The 17,507-nt window shown below is 42.5% G+C and overlaps 1 protein-coding gene and 1 non-coding gene across 2 annotated transcripts in view; one reads left to right on the forward strand and one right to left on the reverse strand.

The window, feature by feature from the left end:
• Positions 1–17,507, reverse strand: part of LOC121579071 (protein kinase C-binding protein NELL1-like) — a 519,122-nt gene that overhangs the window by 71,121 nt on the left and 430,494 nt on the right. Inside the window, exon 14 of the mRNA XM_041893338.1 lies at positions 8,753–8,875. Within this exon, the coding sequence (XP_041749272.1) occupies positions 8,753–8,875 (123 nt within the window). The remainder of the gene's footprint in view (positions 1–8,752; positions 8,876–17,507) is intronic.
• Positions 1,720–1,793, forward strand: trnaa-ggc. Its single transcript has one exon. It is a non-coding gene; the product is annotated as a tRNA-Ala (tRNA).

The following is a 17,507-nucleotide window of genomic DNA, read 5'->3' on the forward strand; positions in this document are numbered from 1 at the left end:
AAGTGGAAACGTCTAGGAGCAACAACGGCTCAGCCGCGAAGTGGCAGGCCACAAAAGCTCACAGAATGGGATCGCCGAGTGCTGAAGCGCGTAGTGCGTAAAAATCTTCTGTCCTGCATGACACTGGAATCTTAATAAATTGGATTGACTGTGTCTCAACAAAAAAAAAAGAGTTACATTAAGGTAAACGAAGGTTGATGTGAATATTGTCACAAAACAACTGCAAGACGTTAAGCTTAAGCAAAAGGGAACGTGTATTCTCCATTTCATCCATTGCCAAGGAGATATACGGTTCTGGTACAAAGAGGAAGCTGGGTATGTGTGAATTTATAGCCATTGAGCTATAAAAGAATGGTATTGCCTCCGCCGTGAGGTCTAAAAATGCCATAACGAGCTAATGCTCACATTGTGTTGGCAAAGGCACAGGGCCTTGGCATTTTTCCTGTTCTCATATTCTGAGATCTCTCAGAGCCTAAATAATTAGCCAGAGTGCTAAATTCAGTGTCAAGGAGACACACTCTCTCTCTTACGACAGAAGTCCTCAATGAAATCTCCGGGTATACCCTTGTGTCGCACGGGTGATGCACACCCGAGTGTGTGGTAGTCATCTACCCACCTGGACAGCTCACGTCCTCCCTCTGGTGGCGAAAAGTTGATAGCACCATAGCGCCATATGATACTTTTTTGCAGCCTACTGACTTCCCTCCACACTTGCAACTGGAGTACATTGCTTAAATGATTAAGGTACCAATTAGTAATCATGTATGATCACAGTTTAATCTTTTTTTGCCAATTTTTGCCAATTTACAAAACAATTAATTCAATAGTGCAGCTTGTTAGAACATTGACTCTAAAAACTGATCCTGTGTATCATAATGATCAATCACTGTTTTCAAACCGTTATTGTTGATCCATTACTCTTTCATTGCTGATTCATAGGTGGTTAATTGTTAATTAATTACTTTGCATGTATAGCTTACTGCTTGGTTATTGATTATTCATCAACACTTCAATATTTTAACCATTTCAAAACAGCTTGACCGTACCACCAATAGTGCAAAGGACATTTTAACACGTTTTCTGGACAATGTACATAACTGAAGGACTCATGACGTGTTGATCTATTCTTGAAGCATACTGTGAAATGTTTCTTCTTCTTTCCTATGCCATTAAAATGGTTATAATGGGTATTTCGCTGTAACATCAAATGTACAGATGTATGTTTGGTAACTACAAGCTACGCATTACATCGTAGGGACTGTTAAACTGTTTTTGTACAGGAGGAACATTCTGTGAGCACTTATAAGGAAATCTCAGATTTATCTCACTGAACCTAAAGCAACAACAACATACAATAATTAGTATATATATTTTTTTATACCTAAAAGGGTTCTAAAATTCAAACTCAAATAGCTAAATGATCCATGGTATGACCATCTTATACTGAACAAAAATATAAAACGCAACATAAAAGGTGTTGGTCCAATGTTTTATGAGCTGAAATAAAAGATCCCAAAAATTTTCCTTACGCACAAAAAGCTTATTTTTCTAAAATTGTGTGAACAAATTTGTTCACATCCCTGTTAGTGAGAATTTCTCCTTTGCCAAGATAATCCATCCACCTGACAGGTGGTGAGGCATCCTAGGTGAGGCATATCAAGAAGCTGATTCAACTGCATGATCATTACACAGGTGCACCTTGTGCTGGGGACAATAAAAGTCCTGTGTAGCTCAGTTGGTAGAGCATGGTGCTGGCAACGCCAGGGTTGTGGGTTCGATTCCCATGGGGGACCAGTATGAAAAATAAATATATGCACTCACTAACTGTAAGTTGCTCTGGATAAGAGCGTCTGCTAAATGTAAAATAAAAGGGCATTTTTAAATGTGCAGTCTTGTCATACAACACAATGCCACAGATGTCTCAAGTTTTGAGGAAGTGTGCAATTGACATGCTGACTGCAGGAATGTCCACCAGAGCTGTTGCCAGATAATTTAATGTTAATTTCTCTACCATAAGCCGCCTCCAATGTCATTTTAAAGAATTTGGTAGTCCGTCCAACCGGCCTCACAACCGCAGACCATGTGTAACCACACCAGCCCAGGACCTCCACATCAGGCTTCTTCACCTGCGGGATCGTCTGAGACCAGCCACCGGACAGCTGATGAAACTGAGTATTGCTGTCTGTAATAAAGCCCTTTTGTGGGGAAAAACTCATTCTGATTGGCTGGGCCTGGCTCCCCAGTGGGTGGGCCTGGCTCCCAAGTGGGTGGACCTATGCCCTCCAAGACCCACACATGGCTGTGCCCCTGCCCAGTCATGTGAAATCCGTAGATTACGGCCTAATGAATTTATTTCAATTGATTGATTTCCTTATATGAACTGTAACTCAGTAAAATCTTTAAAATTGTTACATGTTGCTTTTATATTTTTGTTCAGAATAAAACAATTCCATAGCACCCCCCCCTCCCCCAACGTCTTAGACTCTAAAGAAATAATGAATAAACACCCAATATATAGAGTCCTGTGTAAACCTCAAGATCCAGACACACACACACACACACACAGTACACACACACACGTGCACGCAAGCACACACACACACAAGAAGCTTCCATCAGATGCCGACTGTGTCCCAAATGTCACCGTATTCCCTATATAGTGCACTATTGTTGACCAAAGCCCGATGGGTCCTGGTCCAAAGTAGTGCACTGTATAGGGAATACGGTGCCATTTGGGATGTAACTGCCGTTCTGTAAGGAATAGGATCTGAGATGATGACTGTAGACACTTTCTTCTTTGCGCCACTGCAGCAGCATAAGGCAAGAAATTGTTGCTTTGATAATTAGTTCCACATTTTTTACATTTTCCAATTAATCATGCATGCTTTCCACCATGGCCTCCAGCGCGGATCTGAACAGCACAACTTACAGTGTTTTCCTACCGTCCTGCCAAATTTAGAAAAATTAATATTGCAGGGAAACAAGAACAGCATCATCTCCTATTCCGACACTCCTCCTCCCTCCCTCCCTCCCTCCCTTTCTCCCTCCCTCCCTTTCTCCCTCACTCCATTTCCCCCAATGCAGACAACATCATTACCCTCAGTATCACACCACTACGGCACGTGGTTAGACTATTCTAACACAGTCGCATGTTATTAGCTCAGATAGATGAGAAAATAGCAGCCATCTCCCATTGTTCTCTAAGCCAGTGTTTAGGCCCCGCTGAAATCCTCTCTTTTTAAAAACCTCTTTTGTGTACAACAAACCGGTCCTAGAGAAAGAGAAAAAAGACCATTAACAAGATTAGGGAGCTCATTTTGCAGCCGACAAAAGGATTTACAAGGCGCCTCTGTTCATTAAGCGGGAAGCGGGCGACAATCCTGATCTATAATCTTTAGCTGGGCTCTGATTGAACTTCAGTGGCCCGCCTATTGTTGTGTGCTGGGGTTTTACGCAATGGCACACTCGCTGCTCCTCTGAGGATAACATGACGATGGAGAGAAGGAAGAAGAGCGTGAGGGAGAGATAGACAGATGGAAGGAGAAAGAGACAGTAAGAGGAAAGAGAGAAAGAAAGGGTGATAGACAGAGAAAAGGAGTTTAACATTTAGAATACATTTGAGAAAATGCTTGTTTCCAGAGACATACAGTAATGAGTGAATACATTTATTTTACTTTTTCACCATGGGAATCAAACCCACAACCCTTGCATTGCAAGTGCCATGCTCTACCAACTGAGCCACATGGGACCAGTTAAAGCTTCTAATTTCCATGTATGTGGTGTCCTCTCGACCCTTTCAGGATCAATAACAGTAAACTGGCTCCTGTGGTGGAGGACAAGCTTTATGTGAACCAGCAATCATCTCTGTGACAGTGGGTATGAGGGGGAGGAGCCATTTGTGTGTGTGCCTGCGTGTTTGTTTGTGTGTGTGTACGTGTGTATGCATACATAAACAACCTATACACAACTGTCTTTTATCTTTTTCTTTCACAGACACGCATAAGCCTTGCCTATAGCCATGCTAAAGGCATTGCATTGGTTTAGTTCATACACTTGCTATAGTCTTTTACAATCTCCCTATTCTGTCAATCACATCATATCAGCTGGCTGAAAAAAAAAATTGTGCTGGTAGAGTCACTAGGAAGACCAACAATACAATTCATAATTACTCTCCAGTAATACGGATCTGAGGTGCAATTTAATCACCATGCAGTGTCTGGGAGCAGAACTGGGCCAATGAAGGCAGACAGATTGATTCTGCAGAGCACATCTGCCTTATTTAGAGGGAAAGAGACTGCACACTTCACTCCCCTGAGATCTTAGACGCAAAGGTCCAAGAAGAGCCTGCAGAAGGAGGAAATAAGCCCAATGCGCTCAACTGTAGAGCTACATTACACCTCACCGGCAGACAGGCAGGCAGGTCTGTGTTTCTGGGGAAATCTAATAGGTTGGCCTCTGTGGGCAATCCCTATGGTACTCAGCCTTGCACAAATCAAGTCTTTACCAGAGAATGGTGGTTTTCTAAAGATGCGGCAGAATGGGTTGACAAGATATGGGAAGCGGTAGCCTCGTGTACTTATGGTGAAATATGAATGTGAATCGATATCGTGGCCCTGGTCTCTGCCTTATCTTGTGAACCAAAGACTCCTAAAGCGAGAGTTAAACAGAAAGAAGAGTCTACCGTTTTCAACAATACTCGCTAGAGAATAGCTGAAGAAAAGGCTGCAGCTGTAAAAGCTGCAGATAAGTATAAGAATGAGATGGAGCTGAGTGCTTTTTACCCACTCAGTTCATGGACCACATACATCTCCATCTGTACAGAGCTGTCCTGGTCTGATCCTAGACATTATAGATGAAAAGGGATGGACCAATGATGTCATATAGTGCAAATATGTCATTTGAATGAGATACAGTATTCATGCTCATTATAGGTGAATGTAAAATGTTGTATTGCACAATAGAACATTTAGTGGAATCATGGATACAGAATGGCACATCTGGCTCCCATAATATGTCCACATCTCCTCTATGACATTCATTGCTGTTCAAGATCGTTGTACTCATAGAAATAGAATCTAGCTTCTCAACAGCGCACGCCACTAGGCAAAATATGTGCATTGTTTGAAACAAAACACAGGTAGGCTACAGTTTGTTAACATCATCTGCTCAAACATTTACCCACGAAACAACACTGCACATAATTCAAGAAGATCTAAATGCATTTTCCCATGAACTCGTTGGCATGCAGTTGGTTAAGTTGGTACATGCGCAGAATGTTATACGGTTTGGGAAAAGGCGTCCTGGGGGGGCGGGACAGGGACAGGGACAAGACGGGGCAGTTCGATCCGGTCGCGCAGCCTCTGCCTTCTGAAACAGTCTTCCATTGTCCTCCAAGAGTGGAGGAATATTCTCTCTTTAGTTAACCAGTTTACCTCCTCTATTCATATACCTCTATCGTTAGACACAGGGAAGGTGGAGTCACAGCACAAGGCTTAGCTAGCTACAGTACAACCAGCATACCTCTTTGTTAGGATTAGCAAGGATGTTAGCTACATTACTACCAGTTTATCTCTTTTGCATTAGCGTTAACAGGGGCGGCAGGTAACCTAACAGTTAAGAGCATCAGGCCAGTAACTGAAAGGTTGCTGGTTTGAATACCAGAGCTGGCAAGGTGGGAATAAATCTGCCGTTCTGCCCTTGAGGAAGGCAGTTAACCCCCAACAAGTGCTCCCTAGGCACCGATTATGTTAAATGCGGAATACACATTTTGGTTGAATGCATTCAGTGACTGACTATATTAGCAGGGACATTATGCTAGCTACATTCCTACCAGCTTACCTCTTCTGTCCCTCTCTGGTCTCGAACCAGGGAACCTCTGAACACATTGACATGTCACCATGAAGAAGTGTTACCAGTAACACCACAAAAGGTGTGGCTCATGCAGAGCAAGGGAAACAACTACTTCTAGGTCTCAGAGCGGGATATGTCTGAGATTGAACGCTACTAACACTCCGATAACCATTTCACATCGGCTACACAGTGACCGACAATATTAGCAGGGACAGACTCGGGACCTAGGCCAGATCTGTGACTCATTTATTCATTTCTAAGAGCACAGTGATGATGTATGATCAGACTGAGGAGAGACTCTCCTGGTCGATTGGCCAACGATAGGGCCATCACACGATAATGAATTCCCGGAGGGGACAGTGAAAATGGAGAATAATTCCTACAACTCTGTCTCCATAGAATACTAATTGGCTGGGGAATTAATTGAGATCTAGCAATAGCTTTAATCTCATTATATAGAATACAGGGCCATTTGAAGCATATTTGATGTGATTTATCGTAAATACAAACATAGATATGATCAGTTAGTGTGTGGTTGGAACGCTCTTTCTCTGAGCTGGTAGGAGTGCATTTCATATTCAAGTCATTGTTCTATGCGTTTTTCTCTGAGCAACACACCATTTTTCCCCAGTTGGACATTTGCATATTACTCATGACTTCCAGAGTGAAAAATGTGGAGGTGGCAGTAAAGTTATTCGATGGCACTTTTGTTTCAAAAAAAATTCAGGGGCTGCTGTGTGCCTGGTGTTGGTGGGGTTGGAGACAATCCAGCATAGAAATTGTCTGGAAGGCACTTTGCAAATTGCATTGATCTCTCCCTAGACCTGCCTTCCACCTGCCTCCCATCCTAATGCCTCTCTATTACAGAGGGACACGGGGAGGTGGTGGTGAGACGACAGGTGTGATACACGCACAAACACACCTGTCTTACTCCCAAATAAAGAAAATTCCCTCTATTCGGCACTCTAATTCCACACTTATTTGGTTGACACGGGGGACAGACAGCGATACAGTACTAGAGCGATAGAGTGAGGGAGGAGAGGAAGAGAAGAGAGGACTGTGTTTCTTTTCCTTGGAGACAGAACAAGATTAATAGAGCGAGAGTAGAAGGGGAGAGTTAAGAAAAAGGGAAAAGGATGAGAAGAGGAGAGGTGTTTTCCTTGCCTGAGACTCGTGGTCGCCAGTTTATGAAAACACCCATACAGTGCATTCGGAAAGTATTCAGACCTCTTCCCTTTTTCCACATTTTGTTACGTTACAGCCTTATTCTGAAATTGATTAAATAAATAAAAATCTCATAAATCTACACAAAATACCCCATAATGACAAAGCAAAAACAGGTTTTTAGAAATGTTTGCAAATGTAAGCCAAATTATAAACAGAAATACCTTCTTTACATAAGTATTCAGACCCTTTGCTATGAGTCTCGAAATGTTTGAGATGTTTCTACAACTTGATTGGAGTCCACCTGTGGTAAATTAAATTGATTGGACATGATTTGGAAAGACACACACCTGATGCGGTCTGCTCAACGCATCACCGGGGGCACACTGCCTGCCCTCCAGGATATCTACAGCACCCGGTGTCACAGGAAGGCCAAGAAGATCATCAAGGACCCCAGCCACGCAAACCATGGCCTGTTCACCCCGCTATCATCCAGAAGGCGAGGTCAGTACAGGTGTATCAAAGCTGGGATCTCAAGGCCATTAGACTGTTAAATATCCATCACTAGCCGGCCTCCTCCCAGTACACTGCCTTGAACTTAGTCACTGTCACTAGCCGGCTACCACCCGGTTACTCAACCCTGCACCTTCGAGGCTGCTGCCTTATGTACATACACATGGAACACTGGTACTTATTTTGCAACATCATTTGCAAATAAATTCATTAAAAATCCTACAATGTGATTTTCTGGATTTTTTCTTCTCAATTTGTCTGTCATAGTTGACATGTACCTATGATGAAAATTACAGGCCTCTCTCATCTTTTTAAGTGGGAGAACTTGCACAATTGGTGGCTGACTAAATACTTTTTTCCCCCACTGTATGTACTGTATTCTAGAGAAGGACATCCTATTAAACTATTGTTGTACATATACTAGTCTATCCTACGTATTCTTCAGATATACTACATATTCTATCCACATACTGTCCATATTGTCTATACATCCCATTCTATCCCCCCTACCTTGTCACAACACAACTGATTGGCTCAAACACATTAAGAAGGAAAGACATTCCACAAATTAACTTTTAAGAAGGCACACCTGTTAATTGAAATGCATTCCAGGTGACTACCTCATGAAGCTGGTTCAGAGAATGCCAAGAGTGTGCAAAGCTGTCATCAAGGCAAAGGGTGGCTTTTAGAAGAATCTCAAATATAAAATATATTTTGATTTGTTTAACACTTTTTTGGTTACTAAATGATTCCATATGTGTTATTTCATAGTGTTTATGTCTTCACAATTATTCTACAATGTAGAAAATAGTAAAAATAAAGAAAAACCCTTGAATGAGTAGGTGTTCTAAAACTTTTGACCAGTAGTGTATATAAAACAAAAGCTAGACAATCAGGGAGCATCGAAATTCCAAAAGCAATGGAAAGAGGAACATTTGTTGCACATTTTGACGGTGAGGAAATACAATGCATTTTAAGTGTTGCCCTCCGGACCTTGGTCGAAGACTGAATCCGGCCAGTTGGGCAAAATGAGTTTGACCCCCCTGGTGTAGATGGTTAGAGAGGGGCAAGGAGGGGGGAACCTTTCCTCTGCAGATGAGGAGAGAAGAGGAAAAAGGGAGGAGGTTGTGGATGTCCAGAGTAGTGGGTAGGGGTACCGATGGAGCTCAGGAGGGTTAGAGAGAGGTAGAGAGGGGGTAGAGAGGCATGGAGGGTGAGGCCTTACCTGTGCAGATGGAGCCGTTCCCCACGTAGCCAGGCTTACAGGTGCACAGGTGGCCTCTGATGGTGTTGGTGCAGATGGCATTGTCGTCACAGGACCTCTGCCCACTGGCACACTCGTCATGTTCTGAGGGAGAGATGCAGCAGGGTCAAACTGTGTGGTATTGTCTGTCTGTCTGGGTGCGTGCGTATAGACTGCTCAACAGTATGAGAGTGTGTTTGTATCATGAATACATGTTTGTGTCTTTGAATATGTGTGTTTTCGTGTCTGTGTTTGTATGCCGAGTGCGTACGTGTATCCCTACTGTAGGGTCAACATCAGTTGTTTTCATTCAACAGTGTACTGTAGACTATCTCCCTCCCAGATCTGAGCTGCTTTACTGAGGGGCTGGTCTGAGCATTCAGCCTCAGGGAATAGGGAGTGGGTTTGCACCACAGGCAGTGTATGATCAAAAACCATCTGTAGCCGCTCATCACTGCAAAAAAACAGCATCTCATATACTCGCCTACTTCTGGGAATCCACAACAGGTTGTGTAACACAAACACAGCCAACAGTTATCTTCAATGCAGTTAACGATTCAAACTTCGCCATACACTTGATCTTACGCTGCGTGCAAACCAACTGTGGTAAACTGTATGCGTTCCGGTGGAAGTTCATTAATTTCAATGGGAAGCAATCCATACTGCTGCTTCTCATCTGCCGGACTAGGCTAAGTTTGTAGCATGTGTTTGATTTTTCAACTTGTATGTTGTTTTGCCTTGTGGTCTCTGAAATGGAAGTGGATTAACCACCGAAGACGGTGCAAACGTGTAGTTTTCAACTACATTATGTGTTTATGGAATAGCAACAAGAGCACTTTTGACAGCTCAATATATTTACTTGAAAGGTACAAGATCAAAGTTTGTGATGTTTAGAATTCTATGCAATTATTTTTTATATGTATTCTATGCCATTGCTATTGCAGATTAGGTTCATAATGAAGTTGTGGGCTGTAGCCTGTTGTTATTAGTAGGTCTCTTGTACTTTTTACAATTGATTATCGCTATCATGATGATAGTAATGGTGGCTAGCCACAACCATAGCCGCGGAAAGTAGTTTGGGGGTGGGGGTGCTGCATTTTTTATATATATTGTTATCTATGAAATAGCGCAGATCAGCTGCTTTCGCGTAATCAGGTGTGTAATCAGGTGTGTAGTGCTGGGGGAGCGCGAGGGAGCAGCCCTCCCTCACTTTTTTCAATTGAGAATACATGGAAAATTAATTCTGATCAATTCCAAATAAATTATATTTAATTACCACAAAAATTCCATGAAAAACAATAGAATGAGAAACCAAATAAATATGTAGGTGTCGTGATGTGATTTGAAGGAGTCAGGCGCAGGAGGGTAAATCACAGAATAACAGGTTTATTCCGTTGACACAGCGGTACGCAGCAATGCATCAAACACCCCAGTGCGGAAATATACAGGGCACTGGAAACAACAAGGCACACGGGTGAATATCCCAGCGATACAAAATACAAGAGCTCCACCGAGCTAAACTAACCTCCACAATAAACAATCACACACAAAGACAAGGGGGCAGAGGGAACACTTATACAGGTACTGATGAGGGGATATGAACAACGTGTGTGTAATGAACAAGACAAAACCAATGGAATGATTAAATGAGGAGTGGCAGTGGCTAGAAGGCCGGTGACGACGAACGCCGAAGCCTGCCCGAACAAGGAGAGGTGGCAGCTTCGGAGGGAGTCGTGACAGTAGGCTACAGCAGCCTAGAGGTACTGAAGTTTTAGAACACCTACTCATTCAAGGGTTTTTCTTTATTTTTACTATTTTCTACATTGTAGAATAATAGTGAAGACATCAAAACTATGATATAACACATATGCAATTATGTAGTAAACAAAACACTAATTATTCAAAAAGCCAACCTTTGCCTTGATGACAGCTTTGCACACTCTTGGCATTCTCTCAACCAGCTTCACCTGGAATGCTTTTCCAACAGTCTTGAAGGAGTTCCCACATATGCGGAGCACTTGTTGGCTGCTTTTCCTTCACTCTGCCATCTGACTCATCCCAAACCATCTCAATTGGGTTGAGGTCAGGAGATTGTGGAGGCCAGGTCATCTGATGCAGCACACCATCACTCTCCATCTTGGTAAAACAGCCCTTACACAGCCTGGAAGTGTGTTGGGTCATTGTTTTGTTGAAAAACAAATGATAGTCCCACCAAGCCCAAACCAGATGGGATGGCGTATCGCTGCAAAATGCTGTGGTAGCCATGCTGGTTAAGTGTGCCTTGAATTCTAAATAAATCACAGACAGTGTCACCAGCAAAGCACCCCCACACCATAACACCTCCTCCTCCATGCTTTAAGGTGGGAAATACACATGCGGAGATCATCCATTCACCCACACCGCGTCTCACAAAGACACAGCGGTTGGAACCAAAAATCTCCAATTTGGACTCCAGACCAAAGGACACATTTCCACCAGTCTAATGTCCATTGCTCGTGTTTCTTGGCCCAAGCAAGTCTCTTCTTCTTATTGGTGTCCTTTAGTGGTTTCTTTGCAGCAATTCGACCATGAAGGTCTGATTCATGCAGTCTCCTCTGAACAGTTGATGTTGAGATGTGTCTGTTACTTGAACTCTGTGAAGCATTTATTTGGGCTGCAATTTCTGAGGCTGGTAACTCTAATGAACTTATCCTCTGCAGTAGAGGTAACTCTGTGTCTTCCATTCCTGTGGCGGTCCCCATGAGAGCCAGTTTCATCATAGCGCTTGATGGTTTTTGCGACTGCACTTCAAGAAACGTTCAAAGTTCTTGAAATGTTCCGTATTGACTGACCTTCATGTCTTAAAGTAATGATGGACTGTCTTTTCTCTTTGCTTATTTGAGCTGTTCTTGCCATAATATGGACTTGGTCTATTACCAAATAGGTCTATCTTCTGTATACCCCACCGCCTACCTTGTCACAACACAACTGATTGGCTCAAACGCATTAAGAAGGAAAGAAATTCCACAAATTAACTTTTAAGGTGGCACACCTGTTAATTGAAATACATTCCAGGTGATTACCTCATGAAGCTGGTTCAGAGAATGCCAAATCTATTTTGATTTGTTTAACACTCTTTTAGGTTACTACATGATTCCATATGTGTTATTTCATAGTGTTGATGTCTTCACTATTATTCTACAATATAGAAAATAGTAAAAATAAAGAAAAACCCTTGAATGAGTAGGTGTTCTAAAACTTTGGACTGGTAGTGTAGGTAAATGGTGGTTTCTTCCCTGTCTTCTCTCTGGCGAATGATGAAGAACTGTACGCTACATGTGTGCACTGCAGAGGCACATTGGAGTCTTGCCAACGTCAGAAAGTTAAATAAATAAATTCACCTCTCTGCCTTGATGTTCATAAAACTCCACTGACCTGCTCTTGCGCAGTGGAACCCAGAACGATATGTGACCACTTGGTTGCAGCGAAAACGTTCTGCCGAGGACACCCAAACCAGAGTGGCCACTGTAAAGCCCAACAGCCTGCTGTAGCCCTGCTTGGGATCTTTAACCTATATTGACTATTGGCTGAGACGCAGGGCCCGTTAGGGCCATAACATCATAAAAAATAACTTGTAGACTGCAGTCTTTTATGTCCAAGAATACAAATGTAAAATAAAAACGTATTTGGGGGGACAAATAAAATCCTCTGTGGGCCAAATTCGGCCCGTGATCCGCCAGTTGGAGAACCATGCAGTAGACAGTCACAGAGTAGCTGCCTCAAGTGCCTCCTGACCAGAAATGCTGGTATGGGGCCGGCTACTGTCAATCTGGGATCTAATATTTTCTATAAAGAATCGTAAAAACTGTTCGCAAAGATCAGGGGACGCTAGCATGTCACTTTTAGGGAGGGCACCAACAACACACTCAATTGTCTTAAACAGAATTTTCAAGTTGAGGGAGTTCTCAGAGATCAGGGTAGAGAATTAGTTAGCTCTTGCATCTTTTACCGAATCATTGTAATTTCTCATCAGATCCTTTAATATCTTATAGAATCCTTCCCTTTACGTTCAGCTAAATGGCACGCATCGTTCACTTTATAAAGCACAAGTGTGGTTATTTAACCAGGGTGAGACTCTGCCAGACAATTTATTCTTGATTTTAACTGGTGCCACTGAGTCTAAAGTAGCCTGTCATTGAAACTGTTCACCAAATCATCTGTGTGAAGACAAAAAACAGGATCAGTGGTAGAGGATAAAAAAGCATTCATGAATTTACTAGCAGTTGTGGAGTTAATGATGCAAGAGCGAGTTGGGACAGGCAACATGTTTAGGAGGAGGAGGAGAAAGCATTCTAAAAACAATACTGAGATGATTAGAGACACACACATCAATAGTTTTTCCAAGTTCTCAATATTCAGACCATTGGACAGCACAAGATCAAAAGTATGGCCTTTGTTGGGTGTAGGGCCTGCGGCATGTAGTACAAAGTTAAAGGATTCTAAAAGGCAAAGAAAATGTCAGCTAGTGCATTGTTTGGGCAACACACAAGAATAATAGCCCTGTCAGAGAATTATGCAATGAACAAACTACTAGGTATAGGAGGGCGGTACACTAAAATATACAAGATGGGCTGTTTCTTGTTCAAGCTAAAGATAAGGCTCTCAAGTTAGGAAGATTCGCCACATGTCACCGGGCTACATATAAACTTGTCTCTATGAATGACGGCTACCACACCACCACGGCCAGACAGCCTGGATTTCTGTAGATAAGAAAATGCTCTAAGGGTAATTTCATTCAGAGAACTAAAATCCAATCCTCGGGTTTAAGCCAAATTTCAGTTAGCATGAAAATATCAATGTCATTGAAAATTATCAAATCATTGCATATGAACAACTTATTATTTAGAGATCTTACATTCAATAAACCGATCTTGACATAGATAGCTGCAGAATTGACAGAGGTATTCAGTAAATTAGGTTACTTACATTTAACGCACTCCGGGACCTAATATGTCCTCTGTTGCTAATTATGACAGGGAGGACTGGACCCAGGCAATCAGTCTCCAAAACAGTTCGCAATGTTGCTGGAAATAATCCTGGAACCCCTGTGGTTAGGGTGAATCCAGTCTCGTTTAAAAAGTGTGGTTTGTTCTCATAGCAAATCCTGTCATTGCAAAGTTTCTTCAGGTACTCGTTTGGGCAACGAGGTGGCTGAAATGTTCCGAACTCCTTCGATAGCATGGGACGGGGCCAGAGATAATTATTCTCTTCCCTGTGCTAGCGAGGATGGGATTTTTTTTTTGTAGTCATCCCTCAGATTGCCTAAAGTGAAGGTTGTTACAACCTATGTGAGTGACGATGGTGTCAATATTAGAGTAGTTGGCCAGAACCGTGGGCAGGAGGGAATTGATGTCTTGGACACAGGCTCCGAGGTAACAGTGGACCTTGGTCAGTCCACAGACCATAGGCAGGCCAAAATCTCTCACCATAGAGGAGCCCACAATGACGATGGTCATGAGTGGGATGGGACTGCATTGGGCAGGGAAGATGGAGGCTTCGAGCCAGGCTAGCTGGTGTCATGAATCTCTTTACCAGAGTGCATAAAGGATTGAGTTAAGAATTAACAAAGGAGACTAGACGGACTGAAGCTGCAGCTTTTGTCTATATTGGTCCCGACACTGAAAACCAACACACGGTTGAAGAAGACGAAGGAGCCTCTAACAGTCAATGCTACGGTTGAGAAAATGTTCTAAGTACTGTATCTAAGAAAGTGAATTGAAGTGGGACCATCCTGTTACTCTATTCAAATCATCGTCAACAACACTGTTCTCATCACCCCATCGACACGGATCATCGACACGACTGATTTGCCGTCCTTAGAAGATCACTCTTCCAGAACGGGCAGAGTGAACATCACCCTGTTAGTCCACAGACTACAGAACCAGACAACTATCATCAAGAACACGAGGAGAAGACCCCATCGAGCCCTGTCCACGGAGGCCTGGGTCCAACAGAGATACACGACCTCCAACACGTAAATACAGTTGAAGTCGGAAGTTTACATACACTTAGGTTGGAGTCATTAAAACTCATTTTTCAACCACTCCACAAATTTCTTGTTAACAAACTATAGTTTTGGCAAGTCGGTTAGGACATTTACTTTGCGCATGACACAAGTAATTTTTCCAACAATTGTTTACAGACAGATTATTTAACTTATAATTCACTGTATCACAATTCCAGTGGGTCAGAAGTTTACATACACTAAGTTTTTACATACACCTCCCGAGTGGCGCAGTGGTCTAAGGCACTGCATCGCAGTGCTAGCTGTGCCACTAGAGATCCTGGTTTGAATCGAGGCTGTCGTAGCTGGCCGCGACCGGGAGACCCATGGGGAGGCGCACAATTGGCCCAGCGTCGTCCAGGGTAGGGGAGGGAATGGTCGGCAGGGATGTAGCTCAGTTGGTAGAGCATGGCGTTTGCAATGCCAGGGTTGTGGGTTCGATTCCCACAGGGGGGCAGTATGAAAAATAAAAAAATAATGTATGCACTCACTAACTAACTGTAAGTCGCTCTGGATTAGAGCGTCTGCTAAATGACTAAAATGTAAATTTAAGTTGACTGTGCCTTTAAACAGCTTGGAATATTCCAGAAAATGATGTCATGGCTTTAGAAGCTTCTGATAGGCTAATTGACATCATTTGAGTCAATTGGAGGTGTACCTGTGGATGTAATTCAAGGCCTACCTTCAAACTCACTGCCTCTTTGCTTGACATCATGGGAAAATGAAAAGAAACCAGCCAAGACCACAGAAAAAAATTGTAGACCTCCACAAGTCTGGTTCATCCTTGGGAGCAATTTCCAAATGCCTGAAGGTACCACGTTTATCTGTACAAACAATTGTACGCAAGTATAAACACCATGGGACTACGCAGCTGTCATACCGCTCAGGAAGGAGACGCGTTTTGTCTCCTAGAGATGAATGTACTTTGGTGCGAAAAGTGCAAATCAATCCCAGAACAACAGCAAAGGACCTTGTGAAGATGCTGGAGGAAACAGGTAAAAAAGTATCTATATCCACAGTAAAACAAGTCCTATATCGACATAACCTGAAAGGCCGCTCAGCAAGGAAGAAGCCACTGCTCCAAAACCGCCATAAAAAAGCCAGACTATGGTTTGCAACTGCACATGGGGACAAAGACTGTATTTTTTTGAGAAATGTCCTCTGGTCTGATGAAACACAAATAGAACTGTTTGGCCATAATGACCATCTTTATGTTTGGAGGCAAAAGGGGATAGCTTGCAAACTGAAGAACACCATCCCAACCGTGAAGCATGGGGGTGGCAGCATCATGCTGTGGGGGTGCTTTGCTGCAGGAGGGACTGGTGCACTTCACAAAATAGATGGCATCACGAGGAAGGAAAATTATGTGGATATATTGAAGCAACATCTCAAGACATCAGTCAGGAAGTTAAAGCTTACCTTAAGGACAACAAAGTCAAGGTAATGGAGTGGCCATCACAAAGCCCTGACCTCAATCCTATAGAAAATTTGTGGGCAGAACTGAAAAAGCATGTGCGAGCAAGGAGGCCTACAAACCTGACTCAGTTACACCAGCTCTGTAAGGAGAAATGGGCCAAAATACACCCAACTTATTGTGGGAAGCTTGTGGAAGGCTACCCGAAACATTTGACCCAAGTTAAACAATTTAAAGGCAATGCTACCAAATACTAATTGAGTGTATGTAAACTTCTGACCCACTGGGAATATGATTTAAGAAATAAAAGCTGAAATAAATACTTTTCTCTACTATTATTCTGACATTTCACATTCTTAAATAAAGTGGTGATCCTAACTGACCTAAGACAGGGAATGTTTACTAGGATTAAATGTCAGGAATTTTGAAAAACTGAGTTTAAATGTATTTGGCTAAAGTGTATGTAAACTTCCGACTTCAACTGTACATGCATTATTTCTTACCAAACGGGCGGCGGTTCGGGGTAAGGTATTAGGATTACTGTGAGCATGGGTCCAAGTGTGTTCTCTCTCTCTCTCTCTCTCTCTCTCTCTCTCTTTAACTCTTTAACTCGCCATCTGTTGTAACAAGTGTCATATTGTGTTAGTCCGATAGGGACCCGTTTTCATTGTATTAAGTTTCTAATCCCTACCTATACTGTGTACGTGTTTGTAACTTGTGTTATAATTTTAGTTAGTAAGTAAATAAATAATTAAATCAATTTGTGTGGTACGGAAGGATCAGTAAGACGCGGGTTCGTGCAGACTTAAAGAGTCTACGACTTTCAGAATGAGACTGATATGAGGTAAATGATTAATAAATGACTAAGAAATTCTATAAAAGATATCTAGATATCTTTAGAGTTAATTCGGGAACGGTAACTTGTTAAACAACTATTCCCGCGGTGCCCCAAATTCCTAATGAGTTAATATTACATTATTAATTTAATCTAGTAACAATTAAATATAGTAGATAATTATTTGATAAATAATAGTCATCACAATAATGAAAGTCACTTCACGACATATTGGTGCCCCCGTGCGAGGAATCCAAACATATTGGAGCCCCCGTGCGAGGAGTCTAAGATAGAACTAGGCCTTACTGTTGAATTCAGTCTATAGGAATTGTGTAGCAGGATACGTTATACACCAATAGCGCTGTAGGCAGGATTGTTGTTGAGAGTGGCGTGTGTGTGGTCCCTTTTCATCCAGATACTAGTAGGGAAAGATTGACTCGGGTGT

Source organism: Coregonus clupeaformis, chromosome 3 (assembly GCF_020615455.1).
Source record: "Coregonus clupeaformis isolate EN_2021a chromosome 3, ASM2061545v1, whole genome shotgun sequence".
NCBI lineage: Eukaryota > Metazoa > Chordata > Actinopteri > Salmoniformes > Salmonidae > Coregonus > Coregonus clupeaformis.